The sequence below is a fragment of the Xiphias gladius genome, chromosome 15 (assembly GCF_016859285.1).
Source record: "Xiphias gladius isolate SHS-SW01 ecotype Sanya breed wild chromosome 15, ASM1685928v1, whole genome shotgun sequence".
NCBI classification, from domain to species: domain Eukaryota; kingdom Metazoa; phylum Chordata; class Actinopteri; order Istiophoriformes; family Xiphiidae; genus Xiphias; species Xiphias gladius.
In genome coordinates, this window is record NC_053414.1 from 17,279,517 (window position 1) to 17,303,656 (window position 24,140).

The window sequence follows — 24,140 nt, forward strand, 5'->3', positions numbered from 1 at the left end:
ACTGTATTTTCTGTCCAAATGGAAAAATATATATATATTTGAAACCCCATCCCCCTCTCCACCTGTCTCTCTCCACAAACCAAACATGCAGTGACCCCCAGGACTAAAATAGGCTCTCAGGAGCAGTTTGGAGCAATGAATTGGCTGTATAGCGGGGGATTTTCACCCTCATCCCCTTTTTCTCTTTATCTTTTTCTCTGGTTCTCTCTTTTCTAATCATTTGTGGGCTGCGACTCTTCAGAGTTCTTATAATTGTCTCCTTCAGTCCCTCAGCCTTGCAATAACTGCAGGATACGAGAGCTCACAGTCTAATACTGATACCACAGCATTATATATTTGTGTGTCTGTGCGTGTATGGGTGATATGACAAGAGAGACGGCGAAGTGCGTACACACGAGAGGCGAGAGTGTACTTTTGAGAGATCGAGGAGGAGAGACAGCATATGCTTGGTAATGGATTGCATTTGTATAGCATTTTCTGTGAGTCTCCACAATCTATGAAGTCACTTGGTCCTAAATCAACTCAGTGGAGTTCATCTGAGTCTATACTTCACTCTAACTTCTCCTTCCACATCTGCCTCAGTAATTTATCTGATCAACCCAGGCCTTTACTCCTCTCTTCATTCTGCTATCAACGTCTGTCTCTCGTTTCTCCCTCTGTAATACACACCAGACAAAGAAACACCTCCTTTATTACCCTCTGTAAACCTCTTCTCTTTCTCCTTTCACTATCTTATTCCTCCCTTAAATGTCCTCCATTTCCAACCCCTCGAACCTCACTCCTTTCTCCTGTCTTCCCTGTATAGGCTTGCAGGAGTCACCGCTGGCCAACGGGCATGGTCACAGTGGGCGGGACTTCCTCAGGAAGCAGATGAGAGGGGAGCTGTTCTCGCCGCAGCAGATCGAGGTATTGGACCGCCTGTTTGACAGACAGCCATCCTGTCCAATCCAATCCAGCTCTGACCTCTATGTGAGCCCTGACTCTGGCAAGGTAAGGGCGGGGCATCGTGCAGGCTCTGGGCTGAGGCTGAGTTTGGGAACAGGTTAAGGGTTAAAAGACTGTAGGGTGTTCCAGTGAAAAGTAGGGCTGTTGCAGAAGAGAACTGTTCATGAAAAGCTTACAGAGGCCAAACAGAAGCAGAGGTAGAGTTGAGGGGTGTCCAGTGGTGGCCGCAATAAACTAAAGCATAGCCACCTCAATAGCCACCAGACCCAGCACCACATCTTGGGTCACTTCCATACCACTATTGCATCCACTTATACTGCCCCTGCCACACTGCCTTTGTTGAGTTCAGAAAATTTGATAAACCCACTTGCGTAGACAGCATTGCGAAAACTTTTCATAGTGATTTTATGATTCCTAATAGTTTACTTGTAAGCTTGCTGCTCACTTTAAATCCTCGTTGCATGAGTGATCATATATATTTTTCTTTGTGTCAACAAAATCCCATAAAAATCGGTGCTGAATAGTCCCCAACAGATGCACTCTTTGCTGCTAAAAACCACAGTGTCAAGCTGTTTTTAGGAAATTATGTAACCTTTTGATCAGTAAAATTAAAGCATATTAGGGTCTCTATTTGTTACCCATTTTTAAAGATTGACGTCTTCGGTAGGATCAAATGGTCTTGGAACTGAGTGCCAAAGAGACAACAATGAAGTCAAAAAGTACTGACAGATGTTCTAACACATTGTTGGTTTTTGTCTTTTCATGGGTTTTGTTGACAGTAATAAAAAAATTCAATGATGCCAGTCTTATCCTTTAAAGAGCGAGTTACCCAAAATAGCGATTTTTCAGTCAGACCAAGACGCCTATTTTTGTTCCAACCAAAAGTGAATAGCGGTCTCAGCCTGACCACCACTATGAAAATCGTTTGGCTCTACTAGTGGACAGAGGTGCCAAGTACAGTACGTACTTCCATAACTGAAAACCGAAACAAAATGTAAAGGAAAGAGGAACATGTAGCGAACTTCCAAGGACAGATAAAAGATCATTTGGACATTTCGTAGGTATTACAAAGGGCAATCCTAAATCCACGATGCTGTAGCCCTGGAGCTAAAGATTCATCAGCCTTAAGGTAATGGGGAATAGAAGCTTCATTAAAATTTCTGATACAGACCCAGGGATATAGAGCAGAACTTGGCAATCTGTCTACCATATTTGCAAGCTAACATAAGTGTTTGGTGCTTGATCTGACTGTTACATGAAATGCTTGTCTCTGCTTTTAGCTAAAAGCCTGTCCTGCCTGCTATGCCTTGCCATGCCACGTCAATCTCGATAAAATCAGTCACATTGCACAACTTAATTAGAATTTAAGTATTCAGAATTATGTTTCTAAAGCAATGAGCAGTGCATTCATCCTAATAGGTTGTTTTTACTTCTTTCATGTCTTGTGTTCCCTGAGTGATCTGAAAATATCAGCGTCAAGTTGTGTTTTCTCTGTTAGCCTGACAAACCGCTGTATGTTTCTGTGCTCTGATAGACAATGTATTGGCTTCACAGAAACCCTGTCAAGCCTGGCCTATTGATGTTCCTATAATCTAGACACACTGCAGGGGTTAATGAGCATATTGACCTGGCTCTTATTATGACCTCACTTCCTGCTGCTCAGGGACATTGATGGAGCTGTCCACATGCTGATGCATCTTGGGAATGTGCTGCATACTGTATGCGTGTGTTGTCTGAATGTGAGAGAGAAAAACAAGATAAGAAAACAACAGCGAGAAAGAGTGTGTCTGTGTGTCTTAATGTTGCATCTAAATTGACCTCCCGCCCTTTCCCAGCAGTAAGTTAATATAAATCTGAGCGGAATAGAAAGGTGTAAGTAGTACGCTGCATAACAACAAGACAGCAAGCTAGCATTTGTATTCTCTCTACCTTTTCTAAAATATCTTCTAATTTGCAACGTTCCAGTCAATATTAAGGAAATATTTTGCCAGCATCTCAAAATGACACTTCTGTTTCCGCAACCTGTAAAGATATCCCTACTTTTATTTATTCAGGCAATGTCAAGGGCAAGACGACAAACACTTAATGGTGGACTAGCAGTAAATGGAACCACAGATAGGCTACAGCCTTAGACCTAAAGGGCAGAGTTTTGCTTTTAGCCCATTCTCTTCCCTCTGACCGACATGGAGAGTGAAGTGGCACAGGGCGAGAGGTCGACAGGGATTGGCTGTAGTAGCTCTATAGACTACGACTTGAGACTATAATACCCATGATTCATAGGTCAGTGTTCTCTCTGAGCCTGGTCAAGCCACTGGGGTCGGGGTTGGGGATAGGGGATAGGGGCTTTAAACTCTGGGTCGCACTGGGGTCAAACTGGCTTTAGAAACTGAATTACAAAGAGATGCAAGCACACACTCACACATACACTCTCTCTCACTCTCTCTCTCTTTCTCACAAACACACACACACACACACACACACACACACACACACACACACACACACACATACACACACATGTTCACTCGCATCACTATCTGTGCCTCTACCCCTGCTCCTTTCTCTCATCTTGTCTAATCAACTACCACCCCTCTTTTCCCGCCCTGCATTTCCAAGAGAGAATGATTGACAGTCATACCCTTAACACTGACACACTGACAGCTTCGGCTCAGCCTCTTTGATATGTGGGCTGACTGAGGTGTGTGTCTGTGTGTGTTTGTGTGTGTGTGTGTGTGGTGGCGTTATGGTCAAGGAGGGTCACGCTATGTTGTGACTGACATTCCTAAAAGATGCCCGATAGACTTGGCCCGGCTGTTGCAGTTTGTGGGGGTGCCTTTGACGGAGTGTGAGATAGTGTGGGTTTGTCTGTGTGTGTGTGTGTGAGTGTGTGTATGTGTGTGTGTATTTGTGAAAGAAAGAAAAAGTTAGCGAGAGAAAGCAAGTAAGAGAGAAGTAGAGGTGCAAGTGGTTCAATTTCAGGTGCCAACAGTATATTATAATGGTATACTAATAAAGTGTTATTTCAGTGGTTTATTTCAAGCTCCTCATTATCTTTTAGCTTTCTTGCACTGAAACACGAGCCTCATTTACTATTTCTTCTTCCCTGATTCCACTTGAAGAGATACAAAATAAAATTGCTCACGTTCGTCACAAGCAATTCTTATTGTATGTCACCAATAGCCAATCTTTTATCCTGTTTGTCTCAGAGCTTCTCTTTATCTTTCATCCCTAACAAGCCATCCTTTGATCTCATCTCCCTCGCCTGGTCTTGTTCCTTCTCTCCCTGTAGTCTATTAAGCCCCACTATTAATTTGTGTGTGTGTGCTCATATGTGTAACTGCATGTGCGCCTGTCAGAGAGAGTTCATTTGAATTTCCCTTCAATCACTTCCCATTACCCAGGTGATAAATCAGCAGGGCTGAGGGAGCCCCCACCCATCCATGCTGCCCCAGGTCCAAATGCCCACCCCGGTACCATCCAGCCTGGCTTCACAGGGATATAGAAGGAAAAAGAGAATGCCGTTCTCCCCATCGATAAAGCTTAAAAAGAAGTAGGGAGGTCAAAGGTGATCTCCTCTGAAGGATGGAGATGGTTAACTGGTCAAACGAGGGGGACAGACCCAAAATGCACACGAGCACCCCTTATAACTGCCCTATAAACAGATTGTTACACCCTTCACTTCTGTCTGCATCATCAACCAGATGATAAAAACATTATTCAGGGATGGTATTCTATAGTTTTTATATGTTATTCTATATTTTTCTTATTGTTGACAAATGCCATAAAAAAACCAAAAACCAAGAACGTGTTAGTCCGTCTCTAAATAGCTTCTGATTTCTCGTGACACCCAGCCCAAAGTCCACTCATTCCCACTGAAGATGTTAGTTTAAAACGATACAAAGTTCAATTCTATAAATACAAGTATAATTTACTAAAACAGCTTGGCACTATGGTTTTTAGCAAATGTTACTAAAACAGGAGTAAATAGTGTATTTGCTGGGGACTATTTTCAGCCACGGGCTATGACACATTTTGTACTGTACTGACTATTTACAGCAGCAGGATGGTGTATGTGGGATTGATTCAAAATGAACTACAACATGTTCATTGCAACATGTCAATCAGTGCGATGTTGTGGAGAAACAGTCAAGCTCTGTGGCACGGAAGAACAAGCTACGTCCAGGGGTGTTTAGGCACACAAGTCATTTGCATGAATTCGACTGCTGGACCATTTTTCCAAATGTACAGACTCTGTATGGGAGTCTGTCTGTGTGTGTTGGTGTTCAGCTTCTCACTGATCCCCTTACCCACCAGGAACTCTCCATGAGTAGATTCATAAAGCCCCGGACTTGCGTTTAATCGTGCCTACTCAAGTCTTTCCATTTACTTGGTATGCAATGGCACCACGTCGAAAGCTTGCTTCATGTTCTGTCTGAGCACACAGTCAGGCTCTGGCCTCACAGGCAATACCTGCAAGTAGGATCATTTCATTGTTGGTTTCACCTTTATCAGGAGATTTGTTGACTATAAGAAATATACAGAATATCACTACCCTCATTCTGTCAGTTTTTTGTCATTAGTAAGTAATCACTACTCTGGGACAACAAAAGAGGCATAATCCACCAATACGGTAATATTTATTTTCTAAATTGCAATCAATAAATCATTCAGAAATTCGCAATGTTAGCCCAGTTTCTCATTCAGAATTTATGAACTTTTACAGCCTCTCCTAAGAGCTGAGGTCTGGCTCGTCCTGAAATGAATATCTTCTCCACTGTGGCCACGCTCAGTTTGAGCGCAGATGAATTCCTTCCTCACAATTCCTGTCTCGGTTTGTGGGCCCTCTGAGGGAATTGTATTTGTTTAAAGTCAAGCCTTTTTCCATCAGGAGTATACAAGACAATGTGGAGAGATGGAGACAGGTTGGGAGATGGAGAAATCGGGAGCTATTTGGGGGAATGGAGAAAACGGGAAATACTATTATGCAAATAGTGCAAGCCAAGAAGGCCAGTCTGTGTGTATGTGTGTACGTGTGTCAGAGGGCCGATTAGGGCTCATCTGTTATTAATGTGAGATTCGGACCAAACCATTACCTTCCCATATCTGAGTCAGTAGACCAAGCTGTGTGCCTGTGTGTGCGCGTGTGTGTGTGTGTGTGTGTGTGTGCGTGAGAGAGAGAGAAAAAGAGAGAGAGAGAGTGAGAGAGAGAAACAATAGTAAAACTGCTGTAAAGGACCTCACAGGTTTGTAGTCCTTTTCCATTATTAGCATGTAGCTTGTTAGCTTGAGTGCTTCTGTGTTATTGTTAGAAATGCTCTTAGATACTTTAAATACACTAACAGAGAGACTGGAAGGGAAAGTGTAGGGAAGCAGACTGTAATAATCAACATAATAGATTATAACTAATCTACTATATCAATTATACTTATATTTTCTCCCATATCAAACCAAACACTTACTGTGTGTTCAGACCAAAAACAGCTCTGCATAAAAAAAAAAATCCAAACAAACAAAAAAAATAAAAATAAGGGTCTGCATTGGTGTTGGTGTGTTGCTTCAGTTGAGAGAATGAAATACAGTCCAGGAAGTTAGAGCGACAGATCCGTGAGACTGATGAGTTATCTGAGGCCAAGACACTGCAGGAAGGTTTACAATACTACGAGGCAGATTTTACGTATACCTGGAAAGTTATCACAGTAAAAAACATTTTATCGTCTGTCTGACATTTACAAAGTAATCAATGAAATTACTGTATTCATGTTACAAAGTAATCTACCAGCAATGTAATCAGTCGGCCGACCCACTGCTTTGGTGGGTGACATTTCATTGTACCACATTTCTTTTTGCACAAGCATTTTTTTTTTTTTTTGGGGGGGGGGGCTGCATTGGGACGTGTAATATTTTTACACATTGGGTTCAATGCAATGAATGAGGAGCATTTATTGTATTTACGTATCCTTTTCAGAGTTTCACAAAGGAAGCATGCTTCCAGCAGCTCCTCCTTATTCCAGCCAATTCTCTCAACCCCACCATTGCCTTCCTTTCTCACTATGACTTCCTGCCCCAGGTCCAAGTCCCCCCACCTCCACCACCCCCTAAAAGCCCAACCCCTCAATGGCCCAGCAGCTGCGTCCCTCCTCTTTGATGAAGGCTGATGGTGCTATATGAGCGGTGGAATTGACAACATTTACGGGGGCGAATGAGAATGATCCATCTTCCTTAGCGGGCCTGTCACCCCACTGGCCAAACTTCATCATGGCCAATTACCACGACAGACCCCTTCTTCTCTGCTGCTGCTGCTGCTGCCTGGCCCCCATCTACATGGATACATGGACACATTAGACACCATTATAACGAGACAGAAAGCAGCCAAGAGAGGGAGGAGGGGATGTAGGCATAGTGTGTATGATTGGGTGCAAAAAAAAAAAAAAAAAAACTACAGGTGTGATGTGTGAGGGGGGAGGCATTGAGAGAGAAAAGAGGGCTTAAAAGTGTGTCTGAAGCCCAAAGAGAGAGAGAGAGAGAGAGAGAGAGAGAGAGAGAGAGAGAGAGAGAGAGAGAGAGGTGTGTAGTGTACAGGGTAAGCTCTTATTTGGCAGGTCACAGTCCAGTGGTTGTGTTGTGTGTTGACGAGCACAGGGGCGTTTAAGAGGTCAGTGAGCACAAACACACGCCTACACTTCCACTTCCACTCACGCATACACACACACAGATGCAGAGGTATTAAAAGGGTCATTGCAAAACTCTCACCTCATCACCTAAAGGAAATTCTGATTGCTGTCATTAGTGTACGCACACACACACACACACACACACACACACACACACACACACATACGCATAGCTCAGCAGTAGCAAAAAGAAAAAAAAGGATGGGAGCCATTTAATGCAGAAAAGTGGGAAATATACTCTGCTCAGTTTGTGCACAAAGAGAGATAGCGAACACAAAAAGACTTGGAATAGCACTTATTCAGGTATGTGAAGTGTTTCAAGTAACTAAGTACTATTTATACATAATTAAGTAAGCCATATTCATCATGTAAGTACATTGCATTCATTCAAGTTTTTGTCCAAAGCGATATAAATCTTTGTGCATACACACGCAATGGGAGAAGTTTGAGTTTCAGTGTCTTGCTCCAGGACACTTCAGCATGTGAACGGAGGGAGCCGGGGAACAAACCTTGCCATTAATGATCACTCCACTCAACTAACCAAGCTACAGCCACCCCTAACTTGTGACATAATGGCTGGTTCATGTATGCATATACTTAATTGGCTACCTCCGGTCGAATATGTGTCGATACAGTGTAACCTAGAGGTGTTTAGTAAATGCACGAACAAATCTCCACCATCACCATCATCACTGGCTAAATCAGTGACTTTTTTGCAGTGGATGCTCACTGGTGGCTCAGAGCAGCTCTGTCAACTCAGCCGTGATGGCTTCCTGATCAAAAGCTTATTAAAGCACTGTGGACACCACAGAAACATTCCCTGATTGGATAACTCTTTAGCAAAAAAGGTGGCTGCAGAGATTGGGATTGGGACACGGCGGTATGAGTGGTGATGCACTCGCTTACTGAAGCGCCTTTGAATGATGATACGAACGCTTAGCTTAGAAAATTGTGAACAAACTGATGATGAATCTTTGCACTGAACCGAAACCGCAACGTGGATTGAAATTTTCAATTGTAGTGTAAGCATCTTACTTTTATACTATTAGTATCTGTTTAGCTGCCACTTGGTTATGAGGTCAGTTCCTCCCTTTTCCGTAATTTTTTGAGACAGGTCAGACGAAACCCCGTGATGCTGCCTGGGAAAAAGTGCCAAGCTTGAAAACCGTTATATTACTGCTATGGAGCTGTTAGTCCAAGCCTTGTGTACTCCTAATACATCTTCATAAGTACAAATTGAGAAGAAAAAATTACCACTTTTCTGTACAGCCCCTGCCCCCCTTTTTTTTAAACACATAATTATGCAAACAGTAACAAATACAAAGTTACCAAAGCACACATAGGCACACACACATATAGTCTGCAGACAGGTCATTTGACCATCATGAGCACAGCGGCCTTGAGACTCAACGGTAGTTAATCTATATATAGTTGGTCATCAGGGTCAATAACATCACTTTAAATCATCCCACATTCACAGACACACACACACACACACACACGCGCACACACTCTCACACACAAACACAGATCTGGCAGAGAGATGAGGATTGATGGGTTATGGCTTTGTGCTGGGGTCAGACACAGGTGAGGGGACAGTTTCCATCCATCCATCTTTCTATCAACAATTATTTGTCTGCATTATTTTTGGGGTTGATCCAAAGCTTATAAACTATGTTGTGGATGATGGATTTTTTTATATTATTTTGTATGAACAATCTATAGGATTTTCATGGGTTTTTTTTGGCCAAAGAGATGTTTAGAAAAAGAGCTTTTGGTTTGTATTAGTGATATTGAAACATACATTTGGAGAAGAGCAATCAAAAGGGAAATGGTGACATTTTTAAAAAAAAATTACATCCCTGTATTAAAGTATTTTAAATAAAGCAACCATCATTTACTGAAACTTGTACTACTGTACAATGATTTGGCGATAAATTCAAACTAACTTCTTTTTATGTGTCTCTCATGATTAATTTTATCAAGGTCACATACAGTATTCCACTGTTGATCAAGAAATCATCTGATTAGCGCATGGGAAAAACGTGTATCCAATACAGAAAGCTACAGTAATTATGATGTGTATTTCTTTTTGACATATTTTAACCTAGACTTTAATTTCAGTACCAAATTCTTACTTTTTAAGAAGCTCTTCGAGAGAGTTTGCACTGAGAATAAAAACAGTACAATTAGACAACAGGCAGATATTGCTTTGTCACTTCCGTCCTCTCTTCTCTATATGGTTTTAAACTTCTGTAGAGTTTGTGGTGTGTATATGTGAGTGTGTGTGTGTGTGTGTGTGTGTATGTGTCAAGGGTATTGGGAGTCTGTGTGTACATGTACTGAGATGATCACAGTTCTTATTGTTGTTGGTATCTGGGGAGACAAAAGGCTTTGTGATAGCCATGGTCTATGTGTGATCCCATATCCCATATATATATATATATATATTTGAGAGAGATGAGGGTGAGAGAGATGAAAAGAAAAGAGGAAGCTGATCTTGTGGTCATAGATTGTTGGACTTGGTTGTACAGTAAATCCCTGTCTTTGTAAACAGATCAATAAACTCTCAGCTGTAGGTGTGTTTCTGTATATATCTGAGTGTGTTTGTGTGTGTGTGTGTGTGTGTGTGTGTGTGTGTTAATTCTAAAGCTTCTTTGCTCTCTGCTGTGAGGAAGCATGTCAGAAATGTAGAAGGATATATCAAACAGATTGATCACAGCTGTAAGCAACATCCAGCACTGCTGAATATTCATGTTAAATCAGAAAATATCATGTTTTGCTTTGTTGTTCTGACTTATTGAACTTCTTTCTCCACTTCCTGCCTCTGCCCAGACATCAGATTATTCAGCCATGGCCTCATTAGCAGGCGGACTGGACGAGATGAAGAACAGTTTGGCCAATCCTGGCACAGGGGCAGAGTTAGGAGCCAGCGTTTCCGGTCCACAGTCCTATTCACTAGTTCCAGGTAAGAAAGACAACCAACAAGTAACTGCACTCCTGCTCTGAAACAGACTAATTCTACTTATACCAACAAAAAAAGGTGCACACAAACTTAGTAGATGCTCCCAAAAAAGATTCATTGAGTACAACTCTGTTTCAGTTTCACATCTTCATCAGGCAATCTGATGTAGCTGAATCCAGTAAATCTTTTCTGGGAGCTTCTCTTCGCCCACACACCTGATATGATACTAGACTGTGCATACACTACTGTGTCTAACTGAACAATTATAGTGTGCTTTTTTAAAATTGTGGAGCAATTGCCGGCGACATCAATTTTATGCCCGTTGCGATTACATTTTATTGATGGTACGAGACCATTATTTTCTTACTTTTGCAGTCAAACTTTCATCATAAAACTAATCATGAAGAGATGAACGGTCATGAGGCCGGTTGATATCATAAAATCGCTATGCTCCTTAATGTTCATGTGAAAAAGGTGAATGATAAAGATGCAGAACTTGGAGACAATTAAAGGCAAAGGCTATTTTTTTATCTAATTCTTTGGGAATGATGATCAAGACAGTCATTCCATAACGCACAATCATACCACAATAATTTCATTAGACAATTCAATACGTAGCATTTTATACTAAATTTATAATCAAGCCCAAGTCATGGCATTTTCCACACGTTGTAATCCAGAGGCTTTGCAAGGTCTACCTCAGCAGTGAAGGACGCTACATGGATTCTAAGCGATTTAGCCCGTTTAAAGAGCTCTGAGCTTTGGATCTCAGGAGAGGTGAGAAGCCCAGAGGAAAGGAGGAAAAGAAAGGTGGAAGCTTAGAAGACAAGTAAGAGCCTTGTCTCTCTCTCTGTCTCCATTTAGGGGCACTGGGAGAGGCAGGGGTTAATTAAGAGTAGACCGGGGAGAACTTGGGCAAGGCTTCAACGTTCCCATCTGTAATGAGGGGAATCATAGAGCTGGGAATTTGGGGATATCTGGGAATGGGCACTATTTTTTCTGAAACCACTGAGGAATATTACCTGCTCACTCCGAGAGATGGACAGACAGAGAGGGAGAGGAAAAGAGAGAGAGATAAAATTTCCATTTCTGCTTATGCATGCAAACACACACATTCATATTCACACACACACTTTCTGAATATTATGCATGCATTACCTTGCCTGTCTTTTCCCTCAGAATAGAGCTCCCTCTAGGGGATCAGACGCCCGTGTGTTTGACGCAATGTTATTGCATCCTTGAAGTGCTGATACTCTGGACACCCGCTGAAGAGCCTCTGTAACACACTCAATCTTCCTTTTCTGAGGTCTTTCCAAATCTGTAGGGCATTTTCATTTTCCCCTCACCCAGTCTTTGCGGGTGCAAACACACAGAGACGCACTCTACAACCTCGATCTCTCTAGGTTTGGCATGTGTTGCTCTGATGGCTGTTTGATAGGGAAGAGTTAGATAGGGAGACAGTGAGGGAGAAAGAGAGGCAGAGGATGTGTGTTCATCTTTAGCTGCAAGTGAGCACGGAGGAGACTTGTGCTTGTTCATTGACCTCTACGGCAAAGCTGTGGAGAACAGATACATCAACACAACTGGCATAAATATGCACAAATACGTGCGTGCACAGACACACACACACACACACACACACACACACACACACACACACACACACACACACACACACACACACCTCAGAGGATCTGGCCCTGTCTGCCCCCTCTAAGTTGGGCTGTAGAGAGTCCATCTCCCCTCTCTTCCACCCTCTCCTCCCTCTCCTCCTTGCCCTGTGCACTGACCCTGAGCGGATGAGTAGCCCGTCTGCACTAATGCCTCGCTGTCGCGTCAAACACCGAGAAAAACTTTACTACACCGAGACAGGAGAGAGGAGGTGAAGAGGGACAGAGGAGGCTGGAGTAGAGAAGGGATCTGCGAGAGAGAAACACAAGTAGGGAGGGATGGAAGCAAGGAGAGGACGGAAATATGAGAGGATGAGACTTTGGAGCCTCAGTTGATTTGTAACCACACATGTTCTGTTTTTCTTTGCTTTCCTGTCTTCATCATATTATCTCCATTTCTTCTCCCACTTCTGTTCCCCTTTATTTTTTTCCAGTTAAGCCCAGTTGTCGATCCACCACAATCTTATAATGTTGCTTGAATGTTAACTCATCAGTAATAATAATCCAATAATAAACTATAGTGTGACATTCTGAAAGTGGCCGTTCCTTATAATGAATGTTATGTTTGATACTAAATTGAATTTAGCTGATAATAGTTATGTACCTTTACTTAAATATAAGTTTGACTGCAGGACTTATATACAGTATTTATACACTGTGGTATTACTTTTACCTAAGTCAAGAAACTTCTTCCACCACTGCTTTCTTTCCTCCTCCACTTAGCCCTCCCCTCTCTCTCTTTGTATTCCTTGTTCTCTCAATTTTGATTCACTGCATTTTCCCTTCTCCTTGTCTTTTATGTTCTACTCTCTCCCCTCTCCCCCTCCTCCTCCTCCTCCTCTCAGTTAGTTAGTGGTGGTTAAGTGGAGGGGAAGTGAATGGGATTGATGGTGTTAGCATCTGAGCTGTTTATGATGATGATAAATGTGTGTGTGCAGGGTGGGATGAGGGGGAGGGTGTTGGTGTGCGTGTGCGTGTGGCTATGTGTGTGTTTGTGTGTGTGTATATGATGATGATGAATGGAGGGCTCCCTCTCCACGCACTCTCACTGTCTACTGCGTGCAAACATAGAGAAATGATTTGGGCCGACACACTGTCATGTAATCTAATGCAGTTATATATCCTATCCACCAAGTGACAGACAGAGGGAGGAGGGGGGAGGTGGTGGGAACGAGAGAAGGGGGAGTCAGTAAATTAATGGATGCCAGAGGATGGAAAACAAGCAGGAAAGAAACAAAAGAAAGAGGGTCGTCCTGAATGTGCTCTGGCATGCATTTTTCAATAGAGCTCCTGGAGGACGTGTAGAATTCTCAAGGTGATAATTGTAACCCTTGACATTAGTAAACCACTACTGCATTCATTTTGAGTCACTGGCATGAAGGCTGTCAGGAGTGGAAAGCAACTGTCATAGGCAATTTTCATAGGGTAAAAAGAAAACACAGGTTTAACTAATAACATAAATAATGGCTGAAGTTCATTCAGGTGTTGCAGTTGCAGGGTCCTGGGGTTTGACCATTGTTAACATTATTAGTTACCCCAGTGTTTTCCTGCTGATTGATTTGACTTGAACCGCTTTTCCTTTAAAAGTCAGTCTCCGAGAATATATTTTGGAGAATGATCTTGACCAGTTGTTTTACAGATGAGTGTCACTTATAAGATATAAGGCTGGGTTTAAGCCATATTTTTATTGTTGTCAATAAATCCCATGAAAAGACAAACACCATCAATGCCTCACCAACAAAGTCCATCTCTCACAACTCTGAGACCTGCAGTCTGTCTGTGGTTCTCAGGCCCAAATCCAACTGTTCCTGCTGAAGACATAAATCTTAAAAACAGCTCACGAACATATCACCTCAGTTTTTAAGAAGGGTAAAATAATTTCTGTAAACAGCTGAGCGCTGTAGTTTTAAGCCAACGGAAGCATACTGTGCATGGTTAGGGGACTATTGTTTTTTTTTTTTTTTACTGAGTATGGACAGTAGCAGGACATCGTATCTGGGACTGACCCACAAAAAAACTACAGTACCCATGTGCATCGTACTTAAGGAACATGTCACCCAGTGCAACAATGTGGCTCATTAATGTGCTTTTAATGGCTTTGGACCAGTGGAGGCTATATCAAGCTTTGGCTACAGATACGCAGATGATGCTTGTCAGTAGGATAGATTCATGGTTTCTGGTTTTTGATGGGATTTGTTGGCAATAAGAAAAATGCAGAATGTTGCCTTGCCCTATCCTTTAATTGGAGAAGGACTGGTTTGTGGTCTACATGGTCACAAAGATCTCCATATTTATGGCTAATATACTGAAGTATAACTATTTATCTGACATTAATATACTAATAATTTACTATATGGTATCTTTACTGTGCTCCTGTGCACTCAGCTTTTTAGCAGGCTGAGAAGGTGTCAGAAATCAAAATCTTATTCCCGTTATGTAAAACATTAATTCACTGGTTCTGCTAAGGTGCTACAAATATGTAACATGAAACAATTAAAGAGCATGAGATATAGGACAATAACAATTTAAAGGACAGTGTGCAGACAGCATGCAGGAGAAACACACAGTATAGAGCTAGGAGGTATAAATATGATGATGGTAAATTAGTGACAGTGTTGACACTAATGATGATGATGTTGACAACAGTGAAGGTGATGACAGCATAAGTGTGTGTGTATGTGTGATTACAGGTCGAGACATAGCCAGCACCACTCTGCCAGGCTATCCTCCTCATGTTCCTCCCACTGGACAGGGCAGCTACTCCACCCCTTCCCTCACTGGCATGGTACCTGGTGAGTATACACACACACACACACACACAGAGAGAGAGAGAGAGAGAGACATGATTATTCACTGTAAAGCAAAGTTTAACCAAAAATGCCATTGTGCTCAGCTTTCCTTTACAGTAGTTCATTCATCTCTTGTCATCTTCTCAGCAGATGTGTAACTGCGCTTACGTGTCTGTTTGAATCCCTACTGGATGAATGTGGGGTGTGTTGCCTGTATGTGGGTTAGTGTCTTTAAGGGTTGAACTTAGCTTTGCCACTTCCTCTTTCTTGTCTGTCTACACTAGGGCTGACAGCGCTCCCAGGGGGTGGCGAAGTGTGCTTTTGTGTACATATATACATGTGTGTGTTTGTGTGTTTTTCCCTGTGTTGTGTGTTTCTGTGTGTGTGAATCATTAGAAACCAGCCACAGCAGCACAGCTGTCCCTCCTCAACATTAGTAATTTGTTTTTAATGAGAATCACCAGTGACCCACGACTAATTCATTCATTCCCTTCCACTCCGCCTTCTACGCCGCTTTTGTGTTTCAATCCTGAACCGCCATTCTTGTTCCCTCTCTCTCTCTCTCTCTCTCTCTCTCACTCTCGCTCTCTCTCTCGGTCTTGTGGTGGTGGTCCTGGTCAGTGTGAAGTACACTGCATAGAAATAAAGGGAGAAACGCAAAAGCAACAGCAGCCGTGAAACAAAGTCAAAACAATGTTGTTTACAAGTTCTTGTCTCTGTGTATTCCCAGTCATGCAGTTTGTGACACACATACACTTGTGGGTTGACACACAAACACACAAATACACATACACAGACACTCTCAGTGGACATGTAGGAACAGCACGTCTTAAGATGGGTAACCCTGTCGCCCTGTCCCCCTGCGCTCAGCCCATCCTGTCCTCAGGTTTGACAGAATATTTGTGTGTGTGTGTGTGTGTGTGTGTGTGTGTGTGTGTGTGTGTGTGTGAGAGAGTGTGTTTGGGCTGGTATATGTTTATGCGTGTGTTGGCATGCGCTGGTTTGTGCGCTTGTGCGTATATGTGTTTGTTTTCGGCAGTGTATGCGTGCGACCTTGACACTGAGCTACACTAGGGAGACCCCTGAGCCTTAAACCCCCCTTCCTCCCTTCCTCCTTCCCCTCGTCTCCTAAACAACCTGACACGTTGCCGTCACCACGGTGATGACAAGGGGAGGATGTTCGCACCCAGGGATGCCACGGAGACCGCATCCCGACCCCACCTGACAGCTTAACATACACACACACACACACATACACAAAGGGTAGCGCTAGAAAGAAAACTTGGGTTGTACATCTACTCACACACACACACACACACACACACACACACACACACACACACACACACACACACACACACACACACACACACACACACAGTGCATCGACATCTAAATTCTTCTCAGTGAATATTCGAAGCTGCCTGAATCCAAGAGCTGACTAGAATGAGTGGAGGAGATAATCTCTCAACTTTGCTTCTCCGGCTTCACCATGTTTTATCTCAGCACTTCTCAGGCAAATTATTCTCCTTTTTGTCCGCTCTGTCTAATATCATACCTTCATTAAGCAAGCAACTCTCTTCCGCTGTTCTTCTTCTCCCTCTCTGTCTCTCTGTCTCTCGCTCTGCAGCAGGGGGGCTGACACTCGGAGGGGGTGTAGGAGAGCAGTGAGGCAGAACCGACAGAACGAGAGGGAGAGAGGAGGAATGGGGGGCGGAGGGGGGGCGGAGGGAGGGGGCATCAGGGTCTGTGACTGTCAGCTATGGGAGAGGGATCCCCCGGGGAGGAGTGAAGGTTCAGGAGAAAAGAAAGAAAGATCGAAAGAGTGAAAAAAAGAGAAGAAGTCGGCAGAGAGACGGAGAAACAGAGGAGAAGAAATTGGAAAGAATGTTGTTTTGATGTGAAGGGTGACGAGCGGGCTATAGTCAGGCAGGCCAGAGGACAAGGGAGAGAAAAATAAAGTGAAAGGGATGAAGGGAAGAGTGGGAGGGGAACACAAGAGGAAGAGTAGACCCCAGACAGTAGGTAGTAAATGAGGGAGAAAAGCTACACTATCACTATCTCGCTGAGCTCTCCAGTTGAAACCCCCTCAACTAGTCTGTGTGGAAAAGATGGAGCAGTAGTTGGTCATTACCTTTAAAAATAACACATCTACCACCACCATGGTTAAAGTTTGGTTGGGTGTGGGCACAAAAATGCCTTGGTTACAGTAAAGAAAGAAAGATAACAGGTAACAGTTATATTTTACAAAGCCACACGAGGTCCCTGTCTGAAATACACAGAAACAGGTCATTATAGGCATTTGAACAAGCAACTAATGCTTGCATTGCTCTGGTGAGAGCAGCGTCAGACATCACAGACTGCTTTTACATGCACATTAGTTTCCCCACGATTAGGTTTTTGGAGTGTTCTAGTTATGTTCTGGAGGCGATAAGGTCTTGAGAGCATGTAGTTATAGTTAAAGCTTTTAATATGTGCAGCAGTTAACATTAGTAAATGAGTAAAACGTGCTGTTTTAACTCTGGATTTAACTGTAACTATGAGCTCCTACTTGGTTTAGCTAGCCCAAATATGCTAGCTGGAGTAGGCATTTAATTGCCTTAACCAGGTTTCTGATCACTGCTCACAAGTGCATCCTGAAATTAATTTGGTCAGTTGTTGAAACAGAAATATGATGATCGATGATATAATGATCGCATTCAAAAGGTAAATTGAAGTCTCGTCTTTCGCTCATCCACCATTACCGTTGATCAGAGGGAGAAGCTAAATCTAACACAGTGGTAAATGAAGCAGCCAGAACACAAACATGGCACTTCCTTAAACACTGAGGTAACTCGCTCCTTGCAAAAATGAGCAATTTGCTGAATGAAAATGACTCAAAGACACGCCGGCACCAACACTAACCATCAGACACCTGGATACCTTTGGAGTGATATTTACAGGGATTTAAAATAACCTAGTTTCTTTTTGTTTCATCATATTCATAGGACTAAAACAAGGATAACACTCAGAAACTCATCATTCACTCGCCATTCCCCACAGTTTTAGAACTAGCCTTCATCTGTGCAGTGATATTTCCCTATAGCTTGCTTGTTCTGAGCAAAGGCTTGCACCTTAAAGAGTTGAGGAGGATAGGGCTTAATAAAACACAAAGTAAAATAATATAAACCAAAAAAGGTTTAGCCACCTTGATACGTAAGGGAAAAGTAAAAAAAAACAAAACAAACAAACAAACAAACAAACAAAAAACCGGCCGGATAATTGTCTCTATTCTCTGTTGTTTCTAAACACAATCTATTCCTATTTGTTTCTTCTCTTTCTTTCAGGTGGAGATTTTTCTGGAAGTCCATATTCCCATCCTCAGTATTCTACATACAATGAATCGTGGAGATTTCCTAACCCCAGTTTATTAGGTAGGTGAATCCCGTATCTCTGAAGCCAGCTCTGCTTACCAGAACTGGATCAATAATTGTATCAATGAATGTCATTTTACTCTACCTCACATCCCAGTTCCAGCCTCTCTAATTCTCTCTTGTAATATGCTGTATCTTTCATGCTCTTCTGTTAATTTTTTCATTACATTACATTTCATTCTGTATTGTACTGTACAGTACAATACATCATAGACATACTAATGGTTCTGTGCAAGGATTTTTTTTTAAAAGACTGGCAATTTTGGGGTGTGAATGGATTTGAAGAAAAGGACGACAGAGAGCTAGAGAGAAAGAGAGAGAGGAAGGAACAGATTAGGAGGCATTTATCTGCATCTCATCAACACTGCATTTTGAAATGTGTAGGTTTTGATGTTCTATGGTTACTCTGGAGGAAAAACTGAGCCGGACCACCTTTTTTTTATTTTTCATGCAATCACCCACATGTTAATCCTCACTTTAACCTATGGTGGCCTGAGTTACTCATTGGCAGTGATAGGTGATAGTGTTTTATAGATTATATAGTGGAGGAATGTGTAAAGTATTTCTTGTCTTCTCTCTTACATTTTTATTTTTATACTTACATTTTAAATCTTGAAAAACCTACTTTGGCGTGAGTGTATTTAACCGTGGTCATGCCAATAAATCAAAGTTGAATTTGAATTTGATACCATACAGTGCAGATTAGGTTGCAACAATAGTCAGCAGGCAACTTTAGTTTATAGCCTATGAGCTAATTCACACTGAGAGGCAACGTGACACGACAAGAGTGAGAACACAGTGTCCTATTAGGCACCCTGGAGTGAGATCTGAGAGCATTATCAAAGATTAGAAAAACACATCTTCAGTTGTGGTTGGTTGAATTTTTTGTCATGTTGTGTTGAGGCTTGGCCCGGCCATGTTTGCTTCTGTCATTTTCTTTCTTTGTCATTCACTCAGAGCTGGGTTGAAAATATACGATTACAGGACTCATACGCTCAGTTAAAGGATAACGCTGGTGACATTCTGTATTTCTTTTATTGTCAACAAATCCAAATAAAGTACTTTATTTTGAGGCAATCCCACATACAATGAGCGGCTGCCATAAATACTCGCTACAGCACCAAATCCACTTCTGAAAATAGTCCCCAACAAATGGACTATATAGTCCTGTTTAAACTGAGTTAAGAGAAAGCTGCGGCTGTTTTAAGAAAATACTTATTTTAAGAGTGAAACTATATACTCACAACCCCTTTTTAAAGATTTACATCTTAAGCAGTAAACAATGGGCTTGGGGCTGAGAGCCACAGGCAGGAAAGGGAAATTGGAAAGTGCCGAGAGACTTACTAACACACTATTAGTGGTGGTCCTTCTGTGGGATCTTCACCAGCCTTATTCTTTAATGTCAATGAATCAATAACACTACCAGCGACTAACATATGGCACCTCATGGCAAACAAATCTTAACTCAAAAGTAACATCCCAAAAATGTCTTCACGCTTTTGCATCAGCGTTTAACTGGACAAATTAACCCTGAGACAAAAACAGTCAGTGTCAAAGTCATTGTCTAGGGAGCCATTTCAGGGGTCATGTTTAAAGGTGAAAGGTTCAAGGGGTGACGGTGTAATAGGTCAATAGGTGAGAGGGGTCAGTGCTGTGCTGACCTGTAGTGTGCCCCAACCCTTTCCTCTCCTTACTTCTCCTTCTCCCTCCTTCCCTCCATCCCTCTGTCCCCAGTGTTTCAGCAGGATTATGGGTCTCTCCTGGGGACGGAAATTGGCTGCTCCTCCAGTCTCTTCACCAGCCAGGCAGGACAAATGCAAGGTAGGTGGAGAAAAGGAGACAAAGAGAGAGAGAAAGAAAATGAAAGATTAGACGTTAATTAAAAGTGTGTGCGGTGATTCAGGTGTATGTACAGAAGAAGGTGCAAACATTAGGACAGGTGATGGTAGAGCAGAGAAGGAGAAACTGTAAGAGACTGTAGTATGATAACGGATGAGCGGACACATAATATAAAGACAAGATGCAAATTAGGAGACACTGAAAGCTTTAAGATTGATGGGAGGGGAACAGAGGGGCTGTGATACGAAGGAATGGCAGGGAAGGATGAGAGAAGAAGTGACAAATGGAAGAAAAGGGAGTTAAATAAAGAGGCAAAAGGGGCGAGAGGGCGTCTGAAGTCTTGAGTGAGACTAAGTAGTTTGTCAGGCCGGCTTAATGCCTCACTTCCCCAAAGAGCCTCCTGAGATTACCTGGACTGTGGACAGACATAACCTGTCAACACAGAGCTTGGCTGATTGATGGAAGTGACAGAGACAGGTGTGTGTTAGTGTGTGTCTTTGTGTGTGTGTGTGTGTGTGTGTGTGTGTGTGTGTGTGTGTGTGTGTGTGTGTGTGTGTGGGTGTGTGTGTGTGTGTGTAGGCAGTTTTTTTTTCTGTGTGTATTAAGATGTGTGAGTGTGGGGTTACAGTATTGAATTGACCTTTTCCCCGAGGAGAGAATAGACTCAAGGGATCAGTAGTAGTAGAGCTGTACTCAGTGTGTCAGCTTAGACTGTCACTTAGATCTTGTGTGAGTGTGTGTCTTTGTGCGTGTGTGTGTGTGTGTGTGTGTGTGTGTGTGTGTGTGTGTGTGTGTGTGTGTGTGTGTGTGTGTGTGTGTGTGTGTGTGTGTGTGTGTGTGTGAATGAGTGGGAGAGAGAGAGAGAGAGAGAGGAGGGCATCACTAAAAGCGAAGAGTGTGAGGACATGTAGACTGAGTTCATGTTATTGGTTTTACATGAAAGGGAAACTAATTTTTTCTGTCATTAGCTTCATCGGCTCATGTCATCTCATTCCCTGGCTTTCACTGTTCACATTCAAAGTAAAATATAATCTCGACAGAAAATTGAAGCTACTCATTCCACATTTACACTGCATTTACACTCAGTAACCACAAGTAGTTAAAGGATCATTCTGATTCATTACAACTACGGTCTTATTTTTGTCATTTTAAACATCATTACTATCTGAAATAAAAATTGCACTCGCCGAGTTAATTGCTGAGATCTGTGAGCGCAACGACATAGCTTCAGAAGTCCAATGGAGAAAGAATAACGAGCGGAGCCGCAAGGCAATCATCTGTCACTTGTAGTGATGAACCCAACGAGAATTATCATCCGATTCTGATGCAGTTCACCTCAGTGCTGTGGGATGAGTGTCTTTCAGCTCATAGTTTTGGTTTTAGATTCCCCAACTTAACTGTTTCACTCTCGTCGCTTTCATCAGCCCCTTTTCCAGATTTTTCCGGTTTTCAGCAAAAGGCTCTGATAAACCCAATGTACACTATCTGAGACATGCTAATGCATCTTTGTGTCTGCTGGATTTGTAGGCAATTACGACTATTTGCTAACAAGTTTGCCATGTCACTTTAGTAAGGTGATTAGACAGGTATGTCAAAATTGTTTTTTACAGCTTGTTGTGCTGCCCCCAAGTGGCCAAATCTAATGAACGCGGGTTTAAATAATCTGGTTAAACTGTTGACAATATTGTATGAATGTCACCATGTTAATTTGGTGAGTCCAATGTCACTTTAACCAATAGAAATGAGGCCTACCGAAAAAACAAGACCAAGGTTGTAATGAACTGGACTCCTCCTTTAACTAATGTCATTCTCATTCTGTACTTTCTAAATTTTTTTCGTTGAGCCTCCCGGTATTTAAGAGAATTGAATAAAACGTGTCTGCGTTTCTCCCCCAGGGTCACCGTACTACTACAGTGCGACGTCACGGGGCGCGGGCCCTGCGGCCACTGCAACAGCCTCCGCCTACGACCGCCACTGACCCTTCCTACCGAGAGAAGAGTAGGATAAGGAGAAGGAGACGAGGGAGGGAGGGAGGGATGGATAGCACCGTCACCGCTCAGTACAAGCCTGCCTACGCACGAATCTTTGACGTCAGTGAAGTTTGAATTTTCCTTGATTGACACTTACACCAACAAACCCACTACTGGGCTACAACGCAGACATACTGTATTGGTATTACTGTTATGATCACAGGCATGGTAGTAGTATAACTGATAGATATAGGACCGATCACAAGATTTTGTAAGCAGGTAATTTGGAACCTATGATATATCAAGGCTTGGTATCCCTATCTTGTTTTTAACCAATCATCTACAAACCCAAGAGGTCAGTGGACTATGTGTGCAGCAGTGATTGAAACTCTCTGTATTGTGATCTTCTGGGTAAAATGTTGTGTTTTCAGGTTGGGAATATTTTTGAAAAAATTAATTGAGCTGATTGAAGCAAAATCACTTTTTCAAACAGTCTTTTTATGACCTGACATCAATCAATCAATTTTCTATGCTATGGTGAAGACAAGACAATCCAACTCTCATATCTTTGAATGACCAAAATCACGCATATCATTATCATTCTACTATCTTTGCTGCAAATTCAACACATTTCCCCTGGGATCACAATGCTTAATAAATGGGATGCCATAATTTTTAACGGGAGCCTTTAGTTTTACAACTGTTTGCTAAGCCCCGCCCCCCTTTTTTTTTACTGTTATTACACCTGTCAAGCTTTCCGGTCTCGCTCAGCACATAAGCAGTTTACACCATAACAAAATTTTAGTGATATTTGAAACAACGTGTCTCTGATTTCAGACAGAAGTAGACAAAAACAGCTTATCGTTTCTAGCGGGCGAATGTCACTGGGAGATTTAATCAGCTGCAAGCAAATTAAGCTGACATATACTTTTTCGTATCTTCAAATGGTATGTTGTAATTTTTAATGTTACAAAAGAACAGGCTTTTAGGATGAGGACTAATGTCTATGGCAAATATAATTCTATCTTGGGTAACGGTGATAGCATGAAGGGGCTTTTTTTCACGTAACCTGTAACCCCACAAGCTAACGTAGTTAGTTAATGATGTGTTTCTTGGGATTGGAAGTAATACTAGGTTACCACTGTAGGTAACAAACCAGTTAGCCACTCATTCTAACATTTGCAGTTTACATTAGAGAAAATAAACGCATAGTTTAATCTAATGTTACACTTTCTGCTTGAGGTTTTGGAAAGACTGTAAGCCTGCACTCCGAACTCTTTAAATGCCAAGTGTTGCTCTTACGACAGCCCCAGAGAAATCCAAAGCTTGACAGGTCTGCCGTGCCTAGTTCCAGTTGCTAGGCTGTGATGGGATAATTGACATCAGGGGTGGGGTTTAGCCAACAGTCGCATTCAGTGGTTGTAGCCTGATCCTAATGTGTTTGCAGTTCCCCAACAGGGAAAACTGTAAACTTCACATCCCCGCTTGCATTCAAAGTGCTCTGGATGCCACTGAGTAACGGACAGGCCTTTCAGTAAAGCACAGCATTAAATCTGAGCCCTCTACTGTAAAAAGAACAGTGCTGAACATGTTCACATCAGACCAAAATCGAATCAACCAGGGAGTGTCATCGTACAGGAAGGTGCTATCCTACCTCCCCAGCCAAGACTTAGTCCTGATCAAGAGCTATTTATAATGGAGGAGACACAGAGTAATATATTAAGAAGCTTTTCTGCGCTGCACTCCGTGATGAGTGTGAATGCCTGTAATGATTTATAATATGTGTCACACTGTTGTGCTAGAATAGTGGTGATGATGATGATGATGATGATGATGATGACGACGATGCAGTGAAATATGAAATCTTAAAAACTTTCA

At 42.3% G+C, this 24,140-nt stretch overlaps 2 protein-coding genes across 5 annotated transcripts in view; one reads left to right on the forward strand and one right to left on the reverse strand.

The window, feature by feature from the left end:
* pax5 (paired box 5) overlaps window positions 1-22,298 on the forward strand; it is a 54,577-nt gene extending 32,279 nt beyond the window's left edge. For 3 of the 4 annotated variants that reach the window (XM_040145404.1, XM_040145407.1, XM_040145405.1), the window contains 6 exons: window positions 806-990; window positions 10,452-10,584; window positions 14,942-15,043; window positions 18,367-18,453; window positions 20,188-20,274; window positions 22,188-22,298. In XM_040145404.1, coding sequence (XP_040001338.1) covers window positions 806-990; window positions 10,452-10,584; window positions 14,942-15,043; window positions 18,367-18,453; window positions 20,188-20,274; window positions 22,188-22,270 — 677 coding nt within the window. In that variant the 3' untranslated portion in view covers window positions 22,271-22,298. The remainder of the gene's footprint in view (window positions 1-805; window positions 991-10,451; window positions 10,585-14,941; window positions 15,044-18,366; window positions 18,454-20,187; window positions 20,275-22,187) is intronic. The other variant, XM_040145406.1, reaches the window with a different exon arrangement.
* Window positions 12,246-24,140, reverse strand: part of melk (maternal embryonic leucine zipper kinase) — a 35,482-nt gene continuing 23,587 nt past the window's right edge. The window contains exon 19 of the transcript XR_005708907.1: window positions 12,246-12,265. The gene's annotated coding sequence lies outside the window, so the exon portion shown is untranslated. The remainder of the gene's footprint in view (window positions 12,266-24,140) is intronic.